The sequence below is a fragment of the Canis lupus genome, chromosome 8 (assembly GCF_003254725.2).
Source record: "Canis lupus dingo isolate Sandy chromosome 8, ASM325472v2, whole genome shotgun sequence".
NCBI classification, from domain to species: domain Eukaryota; kingdom Metazoa; phylum Chordata; class Mammalia; order Carnivora; family Canidae; genus Canis; species Canis lupus.
The window spans coordinates 70,503,378-70,523,524 of NC_064250.1; the positions used below are offsets into that span (position 1 = coordinate 70,503,378).

The following is a 20,147-nucleotide window of genomic DNA, read 5'->3' on the forward strand; positions in this document are numbered from 1 at the left end:
TACGTTTGTTCCTTCTGTTCCATCTGCTGGCGGGACTGTGGGGTCCCAGCCTGGGTGCACGCTTTATCTGCTGGAGTGATGCGTTGCACTTGGGGGTGACCCCACCCCCACCCACCCCCGCGCACTTCTTGCAAACACAGCATGAGCAGAATCTGGGAGTAAAGCCACTGTATCCTGTGTAGTCGCCAGTGTCTCCTAAGCTGCAGGGCTTTTTGTGTTTTCTCACACCCAGTGAAGTGCACCTTGATAGGGTTTCTGACCTTGTAGGGCTTTTTGTTTTGTTTTGTTTTGTTTGAAATGTCAGCTTACATCCCATGTTCGTTCATTCACCAGGGATTATTCGGGGTCCCTTGAATGTCAGCCATGTGCTAGGCTCTAGGGATGCTGTGGTCCCAGTCGCTGCCCACTGCCCTCAGGGAGCTTTCTAACCAGAGAACCAGCCTGTACAAATAGGGGGGATGCTCTCCCTGAGTTTTCAGGACTGGCCTTGAGACTATGGTGGAGAGGATGGGATACGGATAGCCCTCCTGGAGGAGTGACTAGCAAGTGGTTTTCAGAGGTTTAAGTTATTTTGGAGCCACATTGTCTTTCTCTTTTTTTTTTTTTTTTAAGATTTTTATTTATTTATTGAGACAGAGAGAGAGGCAGAGACACAGGCAGAGGGAGAAGCAGGCACCATACAAAGAGCCCGACGTGGGACTCGATCCCGGGTCTCCAGGATCACGCCCTGGGCTGCAGGTGGCGCTAAACCGCTGGGCCACCCGCGCTGCCCCACATTCTCTTTCTCAGTAGAAGACTGGCTTCTACTGATTTGTTTTCCAGTTTTCTCCTAGGAAGGTAACACTTCAAGTTTGGATTTTATATTAGCCTCTGGATAGTTTGGACAAAATGGTTCCTGGCCCTTGGGGGAAAAAAAGAAGGAAACAGCATCAGTTGATTGAACTTGGAAAAATGAAGGACAAATCAGGTATCAGTTGTACACATAATGAAAACAAGCATGGAGAGATTTCTAGATACAGTGAAGCACAAGGAGCTTGGTAGAATCAGGAGGGAGTAGTTAACAGCTCTGTGGACCCGAGGTAGAAGTGAGCAGTTGTTCAAAGTGTGTGTTCAGTTTAAACGCATGTGTTATTTGGGCCTGGACTTAAGAGACCAGTGAATTTTTGCATAACAGTGGATGTATATTTGGGCTGTCATACCTGGGGAGTCCTGGCAAGGTGTTTTGAGAGTTTAACAAATAGTTGCCGAGTACAGTATTGACCATACTGTGTTGGTCTTTGGAAGCACCACAAGGAATGTAGACTAGAAGGACCCGGGTGAAGTCCACAAAGAGTCCATTAGAGAAGTTGGAAAACAAAGGATGGACTGCTGTGTGATAATGAGGTGCTCAGTGTTCTCTGACAGCAGAGAAAGACAAACTAAGTGTCAGAGGGAGTCTGAAGGTTTCCTAGGGGAGAAGTACTTCTTACAGGGTGTGTTGGGGGGGGGGGGCTTTGCAAAGGCATAGGCCATGGTATGTTCAGGGACTGTGGGGAGAAGCTCATTGCAGCTGCAGTGTAGAGTGTGTGGGAGGAAGAGTGGCCTGGCATCAAGCTAAGTACAGATCTTTTTTTTTTTTTTAAAGATTTATTTATTTGAGAGAGAGAGAGTATGCATACAGGGGGAGGGGCAGAGGAGAGAGTCTCAAGTAGACCCTGTGCTGAGTGCAGAGCCCAGCATGGGGCTGGATCTCACCACTCCGAGATCAGGAGCCAAGCCAAAATCAAGAGTCAGATGCCTGATTACCCCATCCAGGCACCCCCAGACAATTTTTTTTAAAGATATTATTTATTTATTCATTAGAGAGAGTGAGAGAGAGAGAGGCAGAGACACAGGCAGAGGGGGAAGCAGGCTCTATGTAGAGAGCCCGACATGGGACTCGATTCCTGGTCTCCAGGATCAGGCCCTGGGCTGAAGGTGGCGCTAAACCGCTGAGCCACCTGGGCTGCCCGCCTTATTGATTTTAAAGATTGGATTGAGAATATTCTTTTGCAGTAAGACCTGAAGTTAACATTTTGTTATTCATTCAACAAATCTTTATTGAGTATCTACTCTGTGCCAAAGATATTGTTAAGTACTAGGGTTTGCATCTGTTGCGTATATTTTCATGAGCGATGGTCATTAAACTGCTTAGCAGATGAAGTGACTAAAGATTGTGATAAGAATATGAAGGACATACACAAAATGACATGACAGGGAGGAGGGGCCAAAGACCTGCAAGCCATCTGCTCAGCAAAGCCGGCCCTTGTGAAGCCAGGTTTGTGGGTGAGATGAAAGTTCACTGGAGTTGAGGGCATAGAGGCCTGAGGAGGGAAAGAGTGGGTCAGTGCAGCAAGAGCTTGGCCAGGTGGGGATCCCTGGGTGGCTCAGCGGTTTAGCGCCTGCCTTTGGCCCAGGGCACGATTCCGGAGTCCCGGGATCGAGTCCCACGTCGGGCTCCTGGCATGGAGCCCGCTTCTCCCTCTGCCTGTGTCTCTGCCTCTCTCTCCTCTCTCTATGACTATCATGAATTAAAAAAAAAAAAAAAAAATTTTTAAAAAGAGCTTGGCCAGGTGGGGAGGGACAGGGACTTGAGGGGCAGCCAGGAAGGCATTTGGTTTTTCTCCGAGCACTGGGGAACCCCAGAAGAATTTTGAATAGGATGGGTAGCAATGAGACCCACCCATTTCTCTTTCAAATAATTCTTAAAAAAAAAAAAAAAAAAAAAGACTATTTTTTCAGAGCGGTTTTAGGTCCACAGCAAAGTTGAAGACAAGGTGTGAAGATTTCTCATATACCACTGCCCCCCCCCCCCCATGCATATCTCCCCCAGTATCAGTGTGAGGACTTTTGTTACAATTGATGACTCTACACTGACACATCATGATCAGCTGGACTCCACCATTTACTTTTAGGGCTTACTTTCGGTGGTGTATGTTCTGTGGGCTTGGACAAATGTATGACAGGCGTCTGTCATTATAGCATCAGTATTTTCACTGCCTTAAAAATCTGTGCTTTCATTTATTCAGCTTATTCATCCCTTCTCCTCCCCCCACAGCCCCTGACGGCCATTGATCTCCTTACTGTCTCCCTAGTTTTGCCTCATGGAGAATGTTACATAGTTGGAATAATACAGGATGTAGCCTTTTCAGATTGGCTTCTTCCACTTAGTAATATGCATTTAAGGCTCCTTTCTTTTCATGGCTTAATAGCCAGTGTCTTTTTAATGCTGAATAGAATTTCATCATCTGATGTACCGCAGTTTATTTATACATTCACCTACTAAAGGACATCTTGGTTGCTTACAGATTTTGACATTTATGAATAAAGCTGCTATAAATATCTGGGTGAAGGTTTGCGTATGAACATAAGTTTTTAACTCCTTTGGATAAAAACCAAGGAATATAATTGCTGGGTGATACAATAAGATTATATTTAGTTTAGGGTTTTCTTTTCTTTTCTTTTTTTTTTTTTGTAGATACTATGCCCAATGTGGGACTCGAACTTAGAACCCCAAGATTGAGAATTGCATGCTCTACAGATTGTGCCAGCTAAGTGCCCCAGATTATGTTTAATTTTGTAAAAAAAACAAAACAAAACACCAAATTGTCTTCAAAGGGGCTGTGCCACTTCACATTCCTACCAGCAATGAATGAGAGTCCTCATTGCACCACATCCTTATAGGCATTCGGTGTTGTCTGTGTTCGGAATTTTGGCTATTTTAATAGGCGTGTATCTCATTTTAATTTGCATTTCTCTGATGACATATGATATAGAACACCTTTTCATATGCTTATTTGCCATCTGTATATCTTCTGATTGTTTCTTGTTGAGTTTTAAGAGTTTTTTGTATATTTTGGGTAATGGTCCTTTGTCTGGTGTGTCTTTTTTTTTTTTAATTTTTTATTTATGATAGTCATACACAGAGAGAGAGAGAGAGAGAGGCAGAGACACAGGCAGAGAGAGAAGCAGGCTCCATGCACCGGGAGCCCGACGCGGGATTCGATCCCGGGTCTCCAGGATCGCGCCCTGGGCCAAAGGCAGGCGCCAAACCGCTGCGCCACCCAGGGATCCCCGCCACCCAGGGATCCCCTGGTGTGTCTTTTGCAAATATTTTCTCCCAGTTTGTGTATTGTCTTCTCGTTCCCTTGAGACTGTCTTTTGTGGAGCTTTTTAGTTTAGTTTTTTTTTTTTTTTAAGATTTTATTTATTTATTCGTGAGAGACACAAAGAGAGAGAGAGAGGCAGAGACACAGGGAGAGCGAGAAGCAGGCTCCATGCAGGGAGCCTGATGCGGGACTTGATCCTGGGTCTCCAGGATCATGTCCTGGGCCGATGGCAGGCACTAAACCACTGAGCCACCCAGGGATCCCCAAGAGCTTTTTTGTTTTAATGAAGTCTAGTTTATTGCCTGACATAGGGCTCAATCCCAGGACTACAGGATCACGACCTGAGCTTGGGGTAGACACTTAACTGACTGAGCCACCCAGGCGCCCCTCTCCTATGTTTTCTTGTAGGAGTTTTATAGTTTTGTGTTTTACATTTAAATCTGTAATCCATTTTGCATTAATTTTTATGAAGGGTATAAGGTCTGTGTCTAGATTCAATTTTTTTGCATGTGGATGTCCAGTTTTTTGGGCACTATTTGTTGGAAAGACTGTCTTTGCTCCATTGTATTGCCTTTTCTCCTTTGTTAAGGATCAGTTAACTATATTTGTGCAAGTCTATTTCTGGGCTATTTTGTTCTGTTGATTTATTTGTTTTTCCCTATACCACACTGTTTTGATTACTGCAGCTTTTATGTTGGCAGTTGGTTTCAGTAACTTTGTTCTTCTCCTTCAATATGTTGGCTTTTCTGGTTCTTTGCCTCTTGATATAAACTTTAAAATAGTTCTGTTGATATCCACAAAATAATTTACTTGGGATTTTGACTGGGATTGCATCGAATCTGTAGATCATATTGGGAAGAATTGACATCTGGACAATATTGAATCTGCCTGTCTATGAACATGGGATATCTTTCTATGTATAGTTCTCTGATTTTGTTCATGAGAGTTTTGTAATTTTCCTCATATTGACCTTATACATATTTTGTTAGATTTATATGTAAGTATTTCAATCTGGGGAATGCTAATGTAAATGGAATTATGTTTTTAATTTCAAATTCCACTTGTTCATAGCTGGTTTTGGGAAAGTAGTTGGCTTTTGTATGTTAAGTTTGTATTGTAACCTTGCTATAATTGCTTATTAGTGTCAGGAGTTTTTTGTTGATTTTTTCAGACTTTCTACATAGATGATCATGTCATCTGCAAAGACAGTTTTATTTCTTCCTTCCTAATCTGTATACTTTTTCTTTTTCCTGTCTTACTGCATTAACTAGAACTTCCAGTATGATGTTGCAAAGGAGTGGTGACGTGGGGAGGTCCTTCCCTTGTACCTGATCTTTGTGGGGAAGCTTTGAGTTTCTCACCATTAAGTATGGTTTTTGTAAATATTCCTTATCAGCTTGAAGAAATTCCCTTCTATTCCTAGTTTATGGAAGTTTGGGGATGAATGGGGTTGGACAACTGTTTACTCTTCCTTTTCTTATTATTTATAATAGTTTGAGATATCATTTACATCTCATATACATATTAGATATGAGTATACTAAAAACCATATATATGGTTAGTATTATCACAGAGATGTGTAAGCATCACTACGATTTTAGAATTTTGTCATCACTCAAAAGAAACCCCATACTATTTAGCAGTAACCCCACCCCCCACTCCCAGCTTCTAGCCCTAGGTAGTCACTGATTTACTTTCTGTCTGTATAGGTTTGCTTATTCTGGGCATTTCATATAAATAAAATCAATATGTGGTTTTATATGTCTGTCTTCTTTCACTTAGTATCATGCTTTCAAGATTCATCATGTTATAGCATGTATCAGACTTCATTCCTTTTTATTGCTGAATAATATTCCATTGTATGGATATACTATTATTTTGTTTTCATGGACAATTGGTGTTTTTGATTTTTACTATTATGAAGGTAATAGTAGTATTCCCTTCATAATATTTTTGTGTAGACATATGTTTTCATTTCTCTTGGATATACACCTAGGAGTAGAGTTGCTGGGTCATGTGGTAATTCCATGTTTAACTGCTAGACTTTTTTAATGGGAGCTGCATCATCATTTTATTTTCTACCAGCAGTGTATGAGGATTTCAGTTTCTTTACCTTCTTGTTGATCTCTCTCTCTCTTTTTGTTATAGCCATCTTAATATTTAAAGTGATAGCTTATTGTGGTCTTGTTCTGCATTTCCCTGATGATTAATGATGGTGAGCATCTTTACTGTGGTTATTGGCTATTTTTATGTTTTTGGAGAAATGTCTATTCAGATCCTTTGCCCATTTAAGAATTTTTTTATTATTGAGATTTAAGAGTTCTCTATATATTCTGGATACAAATGGTTTATCAGATATATGATTAACAAATATTTTTCCAATTCCAAGAGTTGTCTTTTGATGTCTTGTTGGTGTTTTTTTGGAGCACAGAAGTCACAGAGTTCAATCTGACTGCTGTGTATGAGCACAGGCTCTAGACGCCAGGTATGGGAGTAGGAGAACAGTCATTAGAAGAATGTTGCAGAGGTTCTGGTGAGATGTGTGATGCCTTCATCTTGGGCATGACCACATAGATGGTGAGAAGAGGTCAAGTGTGAGGCAAGTTAGGTGACAGAGCAGATGGAATGAGGTGAATGGTTGTTGTAGGGGTGAGGGAGAGGGAGAAGGAGAAATCAGGGATGAATGCTAGGATTTCACTTCAAAAATCAATTCAGAATTTGATTAAACTGCCCATTATCTGCCACAGAATTGTGATGAGTTTTAATCCCTGCTAGGACAGGGTTAGTGAGGGAGGGATGCTTACACATTTTTTAAGTTGAGAGTATTATCATTGATTGTACCAAAGAGATGATTCCAGGGACTCTGACCCTCTATATTATCTATTAATATGTCCTAAGCCACTGCAAGTTAGGATAGTGTGCCTGCCCTGCAAATGAGTTTCAAGGTAAATCCTCTGGCACTCTTCTAACCAGACTGCAATCTCAAATCCCCTCTTGTATGGAGATTATGGAACTGTCAGTGAATAGTATCAAATCAGGTTAATTAATTTTTAAAATATAAATGTCATAATTTGACAAAGCTACTTGTGAAAAGTGACTTTTAAAGGGAGAAATAGTTCAAGGTGACATTTGTTAAGTGCTTAGTACTCCCAGTTGCTTCCTAGGAGATCTTGTTCACTAAGCAGAAATTAAAATATTTTGATTGGGGGACGCCTGGGTGGCTCAGTTGGTTAAGCATCTGCCTTCAGCTCAGGTCTTGATCCCAGGGTCCTGGAATCAAGCCCCACATTGGGCTCCCTGTTCAGTGGAGAGTCTGCTTCTCCCTTTATCCCCTGCTCATGTTCTTTCTTGCTATCTCTCTCTCTCAGATAGAGAGAGAGATAATAGATAAATCTTTAAAAAATCTTTTGGTTGGGAAAATTTTATATATACAGCGGGTTCTGTGCAGTTATTATATAGAGTCTTTAATCATGTTCTAGGGGACTATCTAATGACATGGCAAATGCTTGTGATTTATGAAGTAAAAAGAGTGTGTCTGCACACATGGCTATGGCTATCTATATATAGTGTATCTCTGTACGAGGGGATTATGAGTGGCATTTATTTAGTTCTTCATGAATTCCCATATTCCAATTTTTTGACAGTAAACATAACTTTTAAAATGAAAATAAGATTTCAATTTATAAACATTATGTAGATTACAGCTTGTCAACGTGTTCACATGCACAGACCCATTGAGGAAACAAAGGCTTTCCTGCTCCTATGCTGCCCTTACACTTAAAGATGGAAAGAAAATGGGAGTAGTTTCCTCATCTGTAAGATGGAGATAACAGTGGTCCCAAACTCCTAGGAATTTTTGTGAGGATTTCATGAGTTAGTGTGCTAAGGATAGTTTCTGTGATGCAACATCACTAGCTATAACCATTATTGCTGCTGTTGTTGTTGTTTTGGTGTTAGTGTCCCATGCCCTTAAATGACTTATCTCCTTTCCCACGGTGTCAGCAACTGTTCTCACTTGAGTTTGCCTGAAAGCCATTTCATTTTCATTTGATTTCTGTGTCATGTGAGCCCTGCCCACCTTTCCGGAGCACTTTAATACACAAAAGATTGTTCTTGCCCTTAAAAAGTTGTAAGTTGATGAGCCGTTCTGCCGTATGCACAGGACCCGCATTCACCATCCAGTTGCCTGTTGCACTAGGCATTTAAAGCTGTGGGAGCGTGAGCAAATTTCTGAACCTCCCAGAGTTTTAGCCTCTGCTACAAGGGGGTGTATTAGTGAGTTTTCTTAGCCATGACAGCGAGATATGATCCTTATTATTACCTTTAGGAGAGCTCTCATAAATTACCCTGCTTGCTTCAAATGAAACCAGAGTCTTTTTTTTTTTTTTAATTTTTATTTATTTATGATAGTCACACAGAGAGAGAGAGAGAGGCAGAGACACAGGCAGAGGGAGAAGCAGGCTCCATGCACCGGGAGCCCGACGTGGGATTCGATCCCGGGTCTCCAGGATCGCGCCCCGGGCCAAAGGCAGGCGCTAAACCGCTGCGCCACCCAGGGATCCCGAAACCAGAGTCTTAAAACGCTTCAAAGACTGAGTATGCCATACAAATCCAAGGGATAATTATTCCAGCATTGAACTGGGGCCATCTTGGAGAAAAGATATTTTCTTGGTCTTCCATTCTTGTCACTTATTCCTTTCTTGGAAATTTTTCTTTTTTATAACTCATTCATCTATTCGATAAATAGTTACTGAGCACCTCTGATATGCCTGATCCTTTTCTAGGTGCTGGGGGCTACACGGGTGAGTGAAGCAGATGTGGGTCCTGCTTCTCTAGGCCTTACAGGCCAGTGATGGTGTCAGGCAGAGATGGCCAGTCAACAGCAAAGAAAGAGGATGTGTGAAAAAGTAGGGAGAGGAGAATAGAGAGTGTTCAGTGGGGCAGTAAACTCTCTTTAGGGCAGCAGTAAGCTCTCTTTAGGACATGGGCAGGTGGGAGCTTATAGAGAAGGGGACATTTCAGCAGAGACCTTCATACTGAGAAGAAGCAAAATCTGAGTGACATCTGAAGAAAGAGCATTCCAGGTGGAAGGAACAGCCAATACAAGGGCCCCTGGGTGAGAATGAATTTCGTGTGAGTTTCATTATAAGAGAGCTTGGAAGTTGGTCAGTCAACTCTATAGAAATAGAAAACCCACAGTTCCAATAAATCCAGCATCCCCAAAAGTTTTTACTAGAGGGACTTGAAAGTCTCCATGGAACTGAGGGAATAAAATACCCCTCCGGCTCTAATAAGGAACAGGGCACCCACCTGTAGCCACTTTGGTCTGTCAGAGCTGTGGCTATGGGATTGGAAAGGCCCAGGACTTGGAAGGAGAAGACCTAGTTTCAAGTCTTGGCTGTGTGGCCTTGAGCAAGTCTTGTCACTGTTGGGCCCTCAGTATCTTCTTCTCTAAGTTGGGGATGACACCACTGATCTTACAGGTAGGGTACAGATTAAACAAGTTACTGAGCACTTCATAAATTACAAGGTGCTATGTCAGGACTGAGTATCTTTATTGAGGGAAGCTTTGAAATCAGAGTGCCAAGAGGAATTGGTCTCATTGTGAGACAGATATGTAATTGAGGCACTGGGCATCACGGAGGCTGCAGGCATCCAGCTGGGGGATGTGTTTCTCTGCTCTCTCAACACAGTGAATGTATTTCTACATCAGGATTGGTTTATTCTCCTGGTACAGTGTCTTCCCTGTATCTCTTTTCCATGTTCCATCCTTCTTGGTGGGCTTGATAGTTCAGGATGTTTCCAGTGAAGCCTTTTCCACATTGCTCTCTCCCTCTTCTCATCAAGACCCACAGAGTAGCACTAATCACATGTGGTTTTATGTATCTTCACTGTTTCTTTTTGCCTGCCTGGCTGAATCATAAACTACTTGAGAAAAAGAACTGTTTTTAATATTCTTTCCATTCCTCTTTAGTATTTAGCATGATGCGAATCACAGGTGCCAGTACATAATGAGGTGCCTGTTGAATTAAAATGCTCAAAAGTTATTTTAATGACACCAGTGTACTTTCTCCATTCAGTTAAGCTCCAGCTATCATTCTTACCCACCTGCAATTCCTTGATCTCACTGTTAAATGTGACTTGTCTTTGGCATAGGGACATTGAAAGAATGCTAATGCCTTGTTCTTTAGCCCCCAGGCTTCCCCAGATGCCAAGTAAACATTCCTTTTCCTGCCTGAAGATCATCTGTGAAAGCCTTGGCCATGGCATCAGTATCAGAGCCTATTACGTTCAGAGAATTCTGCCCCTTGTACTATCTCCTCAATGCCATTCCCACAAAGGTCCAGAAGGGTTTCCGCTCTATTGTGGTCTACCTCACAGCTCTCGATACCAATGGGGACTACATCGCAGTGGGCAGCAGCATTGGCATGCTCTATCTGTACTGCAGACACTTCAACCAGATGAAAAAGTACAACTTTGAGGTGAGTCTTGCTTTTCTTTACTCCTTAGCATGTAGGTGTGATGGCTAACATTTAACGTGCTCGTGCATTCTAGGATGGCATAATTTACTTCTGATTTGGCCTTTGTGTCTCACCCAAACCATACTTTAAAACCATCTTTAATTGAAGTGGAATATAACTAAAAACAGGTATTTTTTTAAACTTTTTTCCCTGCCTCCAAAAATGTAGCATCATTTTATTTATTTATTTATTTATTTATTTATTTATTTAAGATTTTATTTATTTATTCATGAGAGAGACACACAGAGAGAGAGAAAGAGAGAGAGAGACAGAGACACAGGCAGAGGGAGAAGCAGGCTCCATGCAGGGAGTCTGACGTGGGACTCGATCCTGGGTCTCCGAGATCACACCCTGGGCTGAAGGCAGCGCTAAACCACTGAGCCACCAGGGCTGCCCGTAGCATCATTTTAAAAGAAAACATTTTGGTGTTTAACATGTAATAGAAAACTTTGGAAGCAGGTATTTTCTTCTACGTATTTTGTTTCTCAAAGCACCTGACTGACTCGGTTAAATAATCTCTAGTTTTTCCGCTGAAATAATTATAAAAAAAAAGATTAGCATCAATATTGGCTAGATACTAGAACAGGTACATCTTAAATAAGATCATTTCTGTAGAATACTGTTGTTGGGATCCCAAATAACCTCTGTTCTCTTTGATTAACCTCAGGTATGGCATGCCTATATATTATAGATGCTGGTAGGCACCATCTATTGACGGACTATCATCAAGTTCACCCATTTAATCAATATCTGTGGTTTATTGAGTATGTGAGCTTTTGTGAGAGACTTAAAGGTAACCCAAGTTGTGGCTCCCCCCCTAATTTCCTTATGGGGCTGTACTCTGTCTGTGGTTAATAGGCTTTTACACAAAGACAAGGCTTTTCTGTTTAAATGAAATGCTTACAAAACATCTGTATTTTGATAAATAGTCAAATTATTAAAGTTTTAATTTAAAAAGTTAGTTTTTCTTGCGGTACCAGGAGGGCTCAGTCACTTAAGTATCTGACTCTTGACTTCGGTTCAGGTCATGATCTCATGGTCGTGAGATTGAGCCCTAAGTAGGGCTCCATGCTGGGTGTGGAGACTGCTTAAAATTCTCACCCTCTTTCTGCCCCTCCCTCCCACTGTCGCGTGTGCATGCACACTCTCTCGCTGTCTCAAAAAAAATGTTTTTTTCTTAAGCCTTTATACTCCATTTAAAATAACAAAAGTGGCTAGCATGTATATAGCACTTATTATATGCCAGAGATTATTCTGAACCTTTACATATATTTACTCATTTCATCCTTGCAAAAACTCTGTGAGCCAGATATTATTATTATCAGCCTCATTTTACCAAGGAGACAACTCAGGCATAAAGAGTTAAGTAACTTACCCAAGTCAGGCATTCAGTAAGTGGAAGCACCATTATCTGAACTTGGGCAGATTGGCTCTAGAGTTTATATTAATGTTTTTATATAAAAACTATTGCTATTTTGTTTGATTAATAGCTCATGGATTTAACTGATTAAATTCTCCAAACATTTAAGACCATTTCATAGTTAATCTTTGAAAATATAGTTGTGAATTAATATACCTGAAATTTCTCAAATACTTCAAACACTTAATAAGGAAGACTTATGAATCTGTCAGCAAACTTGTAACAGGAGAAACCAAAGAAAGCCCTACCTAGGTACATCATAATTCAATTGTTAAAAACAAAGGAAAATATTAAAAGTAGCCACAGAAAATTGACACATTACTTGTAGGGAACAATGATTTGAACGAGTGCAGATTTCTCCTCAGAAAGCATGGAGGCTAGAAGACAGTGGTACAACATTTTTAAAGTCCTGAAAGAAAAGACTTCTCAATTTAGAATTCTTTACCTAGTAAAAATATCTGTCAGGAAAAAAGGTGACATAAAAATGTTCTCAGCTAAAAAAAAAAAAAAAAAAAAAATGTTCTCAGCTGAGGAAAATCTAAGAGGATTTGTTGCCAGGTCTGCTCCAAAATAATTGTATAGGAAGTTATTTAGATAAAAGCAAAATGATACCAGAAGGAGACTTGGAATATCAGTAATAAAGTAAGAGTAATAATAAGTATCTGGATAAATAGAATAGGCTATTTCTCTCCTTGCGTTCTTTAAAATAGTTTGACAACAAAAATCATAACATTGTAATATAAGGGAGGAGAGTAAGGGACCTATATAGTGATAAGTTTTCTACATTCTACTTATTTTTTTTTTAATTTTATTTATTTATGATAGTCACAGAGAGAGAGAGAGAGAGAGGCAGAGACACAGGCAGAGGGAGAAGCAGGCTCCATGTACCGGGAGCCTGACGTGGGATTCGATCCTGGGTCTCCAGGATCGCGCCCTGGGCCAAAGGCAGGCGCCAAACCGCTGCGCCACCCAGGGATCCCTCTACATTCTACTTAAAGAGGTAAAATGTTGAGTCTGAATAGATTTTGAAAAGTTAAATACATAACATTGTAATTCCTAGAGTAACCACTAAAAAACCTAGTACAACATGGTATAGTAAGAATTACTATAAATATATCAAAATGGAATTTTTATTTTTTTTTTACTTTTTTAAAGATTTATTCATTCATGAGAGACACACAGAGAGAGGCAGAGACACAAGCAGAGGGAGAAACAGGCTTTCTACAGGAAGCCCGATATGGGACTTGATCCTGGATCCCAGGATCACGCCCAAGCCGAAGGCAGGTGCTCAACTGCTGAGCCACCCAGGTGTCCCGAAATGGAATTTTTTTAAATGTTCTAACAACTCACAGGAAAACAAGGAAGAGGAAACAGAAGAAGTAAAAACAAAAGGAACAAATGGATAATGATAGACCAAATTAAAAGATATCAGTTATTATTATATTAAGTGGAAACTATATCAGTTAAAAAAATTACTGGAATGGAGGAAAAATCATGAACAAACTCTGTTTTCCATAAGAAACCCAGTTCAAAATTAACGATATAGATAGGCAAATTTTTTTTTTTTTAGGTAGGCAAATATTAAAAGGATGGAAAAAGATATATCATGTAAATGCTGATTAAAAGAAAGTTGAAGTGGCTCTGTTAACATCAAAGTATTTTGATCAAAGAAATAACCAGAGACAAAGCCATTATGGGGGCACTTGGATGTTTGGTGGTTGAGCTTCTCCCTTTGGCTCAGGTCATGATCCTGGGATCCTGGGATCGAGTCCTGCATCAGGCTCCTGGCGGGGAGCCTGCTTCTCCCTCTGCCTATGTCTCTGCCTCTCTCTGTGTGTCTCTCATGAATGAATAAATAAAATCTTAAAAAAAAAGAGAGAGAGAGAGAGCCATTATATAATGACAAAAGGGCCAGTTCACCAAGAAGACTTAAATGTGTGTCTTAAATGTGTGTGCACCTTAACAACATACAAAGAGCTCCACAATATACAAAGCAAAAACTGTCATAACTGAAAGGAGGAATAGAGAAACCCACAATTCTAGTTGGAGACTCGTCTTTCAGTTAAATAGAAAGAATTGACAGAAAATCAGCAAGGATATAGAAGAGCTAACCAGCGCCATCAACCAATACTGTCTAATTGACATTTACAGAACATTCCACCCAGTAGCAGCTGAGGATGCATTCTTTATTTTTTTTTTTTTAAGATTTTATTTATTTTAGAGAGAGAGCAAGAGCATGAGCTGGGGGAGGAGCAGCAGCAAAGGCAGAGGCAGAGGGAGAAGCAGAAGCAGGTTTCCCACTGAGCAGGGAGCCTGACATGGGGATCGATCCCAGGACCCTAGGATCATGACCTGAGTCCAAATCAGATGCTTCACTGACTGAACCACTCAGGAGCCCCTCAGATGTGTTCTTAATAAGTAAACATGGAACATTCATTGAGACAGACCATATTCTGGGTCGTAAAATACATGTCAACAAATCCAAATTAGAGCAGACTTTCAGGTTCTCTCTGTTTTACTTTGTTTTCTCACTTTTTAATTGAAGTGTAATTTATAAATCTCAAATATACAATTGGATGAATTATTATATGTATATAGCTGTGTAATCACCTAGATCAGGATCAGAACGTTTTCAGCAGTCCAGTAGACTGTTTTGCTGGCTCCCAATCAGTACTTCTGCCCCAGCTACCTACTCTTCTGACCTCAAACACTATAGAGTAGTTTTGCTAGCCCCTTAGTTTTGTTTTTGTTTTTTGTTTTTTTCAGGATTTTATTTATTTATTTGAGAGAAAGTGAGAGAGAGCACAAGCAGGGAGAGAGGGAGAGGAGTAGACTCCCTGCTGGTTGTGGAGCCAGACTCGGGGCTCGATCCCATGTCCCCAAGATCATGATCTGAGCTGAGGTTAGATGCTTAACCAACTGAGCCACCCAGGTGCCCTAGTCCCTTAGGTTTTAATTCACTATTAGGTCATCTTTGACATTAAGGTTTCATTGTTGAAGTGTTTGTGTGTGAGTGTGTGTGTGTGTGTGTGTGTGCGCGCGCCAGAAAGCATATTTGGATGGAACTGGAATGCAGAGCAGGACGTGGAGGAGTGTGAGTTAAGGCCAGAAAGGTGGACGGGGTCTCTCACATGACACTATAGGCTGAAACCTGCTCCTGGGGCAGACTCCGCTCCAGGGCTGTGTGGGGAGGGAGCTGGTGCCAAGTTTGAATTTGGACCCCTTGCTCAGCTTGCATTACATCCCAGTTGTCTTTTATAAAAACATATGTTTATTGTCCTTTTTAAAATAACTATGTAACTTTTTAAAATTTCAGCCTCCACGCTCCAAAAAACTTAAGGAAACAAGAGTTTAGTGTTCCCCAGAATGAAAAACTTAAAGAAACAAGAGTTTAGTGTTCCCCAGTTAGGTACAGTTATACCTAACTGCCTATTTTATAATTTTACCTAATTTAGCTTTCTCCTATTATATGATGAGCCCTATGAGCTTTGAAGGAAAATGACATGCTGGGGCACCCTTTGCAGGGATGACCAGAGTTGAGAGAATCTAGTATAAATTCTTGGAACCAGGGATGCCTGGGTGGCTCAGCGGTTGAGTGTCTGCCCTTGGCTCAGAGCGTGATCCCAAGGTCCTGGGATCAAGTCTCGCATCAGGCTCCCTGTGGGGAGCCTGCTTCTCCCTTTGCCTCTCTCTGTGTGTCTCTCATGAATAAATAAATAAAATATTTATAAAACAAAAATTCTTGGGGAAAAAAAAAGAAAAATTCTTGGAATCAGTAGACGAAGAGGGGACTCCAGGAAAAAAAAAACAAAACTCATATATACTATACACACACACACACACACACACACACACGTGTGTATGTGTGTATTTTTTATTCTGGTTTTCTCTTACTAAGGGATCAGAAAAAAAAAAATGTATTTTACCGGGGCCAGAATCCATACTTGATAGCCCTGAGTATCAAAAGTGCTTTTCAAGCTCCTATTTGATATAGAATACAAACCTATAATCATGAAAAAAATCATAAAAGAAGTACAAAATAAAAATTTTGTTTTGGAAGGAACACAGAATTTGGAGTTAGAGTATCAAGGTGTGAAAAGGAAGATAGCTTTGTATGTAAAGGATACAGGGAAAGATCTCCGATATCCCTCTGTGGGGACTGAGAATGGGGTAAGCCAAGGGACAGAGTATGAAGAAATCTCTTTTTGTTTTCTTTAAATACTATGGAATTATTAGAAATTTTCATAACATGAATGTTTTCAATATTACTTGTATAAACACAGCAACACAAAGATCTCTTTTGAGCTTTGGCTGTCAGTCATTAGCCATGTGATCCCAGAGACAGATCAACTAAGTTGTTGTTCTTGTCATTTTTATCTTTGAAGCTGGCTGGGTCTAGAATAATTTGGTACAGTTGCCGTGTTTTTCAGGTAAAGAAATGGCAAGATTCTTGCTCCAGGCCACATAGCTACTTGCCTAACCATTATGCTCACTTCCTGTGAGAGAAGTCAGGGCTTCCACAAAAAGTCTGGATATAGAAGAAAATAGAAACAGATTCAGGGTCTCTGGAATTTCCTAGTGAAAACTGGGAAATACATCAACTAGTTTTATTTAGGGGAAATCTAAGATTTTATGGGAAGGTAAATAAAAATAAAAGTTAGTTTACCCTGTAATAAACCCATGTATGGCATGGATGAAAGATTATGTTTTTAAATGAAGTTATGTTTCTAAAGAAGAAAGCAGATCTTATATGTGCTAAATACAGCCTGCCATGGTTTTCAAGAATAATGCTTTTGGAAACCTTTTTTTCTACGTAAGTTAGTGGGAGAGGGCAGATGGAGACATAGGAAGTTCTAGCTTGTGCCAAAAGCACTAAGCAAATGTAAGGAGCTAATAGCAAGTATAAAAATATTATGAACTTGTTAACTATATGACATATATGACATATATAAGAGTAGACCAGAAAGATAACTTGGCCTGAGCTTCTAATTTTCTGATTTGGAAGCATTAAAACTTAGCATTCATCAAGTTTAGGAAATTTCGTGGATTTGCCCTGAGAACCTTTGCACTAACTACAGCAACACTAGTTCTCATTTCTGTAACTTATCCATACTTGTTATCTCCATGAATTCATTCAATAAGTATCCAGTGCTTACTATGTGCTAGGCCCATTTTAGGTCCTGGAGAGGCAAAGTAGACTATGACGGGCAAGGTCCTTGCCCTCAAGGAGCTTAGAGTCTAAAGGGGAGCCTTTAGAAAATGAGGAAGAGACATCAACACACAGACAAACAAGAAGGGAGAAGCCTAAGGAAAAACAAACCAGAGAAGAGGGTGAGCAGTGCCAGCAGGAGTGGTTACAGTTTTTTTTTTTTTTTTTTTTTTTTTTTTTTTAAGATTTTACTTATTTATTCTTGAGAGAGAGAGAGAGAGAGAGTGTGTGTGTGTGTGTGTGTGTGTGTGTAACAGGCTCCATGAAGGAAGCCCGATGTGGGACTTGACCCCAGGACTCCAGGATCATGCCCGGGGCAGAAGGCAGGCGCTAAACCCCTGAGCCACCCAGGGATCCCCCTACAGTTTTAAATAGGAAGTTCAGGAGAGGCCTCCCTGAGCTGGAGCTGAACAGAGAGACCTGAAGACAGTGAGCAGCATGCATGCTGGGAACCTCGGGGGTAGAGTACTCCAGGCGGAGGGAAGGAGAGGCCTGAGCTCAGGAACATGGCTGTTGTGTCTTGCAGTTAGAAAATTCATGCTTCAGGGGGTGCCTGGGGGGCTCAGTCGGTTGGGAGTTTGCCTTTGGTTCAGGTCATGATCCCAGGGTCCTGGGATGGAGCCCCATGTTCGTCAGGTTCCCTGCTCAGCGAGGAATCTATTTCTCCCCCTCCCTCTGCCTGTCGCTTGGCTTACTTGTGTGCGCACACTCCTTCTCTCTGTCAAATAAATAAATAAATAATCTTAAAAAAAAAGAAAACTTGTGCTTCAGAATGGATGAATGTTTCATTGACTTTCACCTGGTATATTTTGTAAAGTGTTGCAGAGTTGAGAGTTTTTGCCTCACCACATCAGCCAAAAGTGCATTTGCCTCATGGCTTCCCTTGTCATTCCCTGTGGGAGGAATGCTTAGGCCCGTCGGTTAGGATCCCGTGATCTAAATTCTGACATTGTCCATAGCATTACAGTTCAGGGGTTCACTGGTGTGCTGCTCAGCGCAGATTCCTTCAATTCATTGGCTAATGGTATTTTAAAATTGTATTTGCAATTGTAATGAGTCAAGAAGAGTGAAGATACTGATGGAAAAAAGAACAAGGTGGGAGAAGTTGCTCTACTGGGTTAGCAAGATTTATAAACCTTCAGTAATTAAGCTGAATGTGGTTATTAGCACAAGAATAGATAAGGAGACAGAATACAGAAACCAGAAAATCCACATACACATAACTCATAAATACTTGAGTTTTTGCAAAGGTGATATTACAGAGTTTTTTAGGAAATGATGTGGGACATTTAGATATGAGTATTTGGGGGAAAACTGAAACTTGATACCTCCCTCATTTCATATGCTTCTTTTGTCTTAGCGCTTTATTTTTTTTTTTTAAAGATTATTTATCTATTTATTCATGAGAGACACACACACACAGGCAGAGACACAGGCAGAGGGAGAAGCAGGCTCCATGCAGGGAGCCCCATGTGGGACTCGATCCTGGGATCATGCCCCGAGCTGAAGGCAGGCGCTCAACTGCTGAGCCACTCAGGCATCCTGTGCTTTATTTATTTATTTATTTTTAAAAGATGTTATTTGAGAGAGTGATAGAGAAGGGGAGGGCACGAGCACGGGGCAGGGCCAGAGGGGGAGGCAGGGGCAGACTCCCCACTGAGCAGGGAGCCTGATGCGGGGCTTGATCCCAGGACTCCAGAACCACGACCCGAGCCAAAGGCAGACACTTAGCCACCTGAACTATGCAGGTGCCCTCATCTTAGCACTTTAAATGCATTGTACCATCATCTCAACTGCTGAGACTTCTGCTTGCTGTCTCATTGTTTCCTCTATCTGCCTTCTATCTCTCTCTGAAATCTCTCTGTAGTGGTAGAGTCCCAGGCCCCAGGGACTTCCTTCAAATCCAGTGGATGTTCCCTACTCCAATTTGTCCTATGGAGTTAAGGAAACTCTTCCAGAAAAGCAGTGCTTTTGTTTAACTTTTAGATAATTAAACAATTTCATTACATACAATAACAATATTTAAACTTTAAATCATGGTTCTTTGTTAGTAAAAGAAGGATAAAAGTGAAACAATTCTTAGGAATTTAATGAATTCATATCTTACTGAGTCTTCTTAAATATTTCTAAGTGTTTCTAATCTATTAGCTATTTGATATGCTAGCAGTTTCTACTAAAGGTTAAGCTGTGGCAAATCAAAAGAAGCTCATAAAGAAAGCCTTGTCAGACTTCACAGTTCCCATGAGCTTGCTCACAAAGAACACTTTCCCTTCATGCAGTTTTGTCTTGTGTATAAAGGGAAAGCTGCCTGCCAAGGAGCCTAAGGAGGTTGGCTGAATGCTGTCCTAATGGTAAAATGTTTGTCCAGAAAATCATTACTGGCTTCTTTCAGATCAATCTTTTTTTTCCTTAAATTTTTTTATTATTAGGTTTCCATTGGAGAAGATTAAGTTGCCACAGGGCAACAAGACGTGCTCCCTACCAGGTTGAAAATGAAGGAAATGTTAGAGCTAAACACACAATAGATGAGATCTGAGATGGATGGAGTCTCCTTAGAGAGACAGAAGAGCAGTCCTCAGGCCAGAATGAGACTGAATTGTCCCCATATCAAAAAGAAAGAGGATGTGACAGAAGGAAGAGAGTGTGTAGTCCGCTGTGTAACTTGGGAAAAATCAGGCCAAATTACATTTATAGCTGGGGCAGGGCGGCGCAGGGGGAGGGGGCTCCCTTTGAGAGCTCTGATCTCTTCAGCGTGGCTGGCCCTCATGCTCACAGTGGGTTGATCAGAAATTGCTCTGTGCTACCAGGCAACTCTTCACTGAAATTGCTGTCTGTGTGCAGCCAGTAGGGGAGGAATGTTCAGGTCATAC

General features: G+C 40.9%; 1 protein-coding gene across 2 annotated transcripts in view; it reads left to right on the top strand.

The window, feature by feature from the left end:
• The window catches only part of TECPR2 (tectonin beta-propeller repeat containing 2), a 102,555-nt gene that overhangs the window by 812 nt on the left and 81,596 nt on the right, over positions 1 to 20,147 (top strand). For both annotated transcript variants that reach the window (XM_025443084.3, XM_049113502.1), the window contains exon 2: positions 10,319 to 10,609. In XM_025443084.3, coding sequence (XP_025298869.3) covers positions 10,391 to 10,609 — 219 coding nt within the window. In that variant the 5' untranslated portion in view covers positions 10,319 to 10,390. The remainder of the gene's footprint in view (positions 1 to 10,318; positions 10,610 to 20,147) is intronic.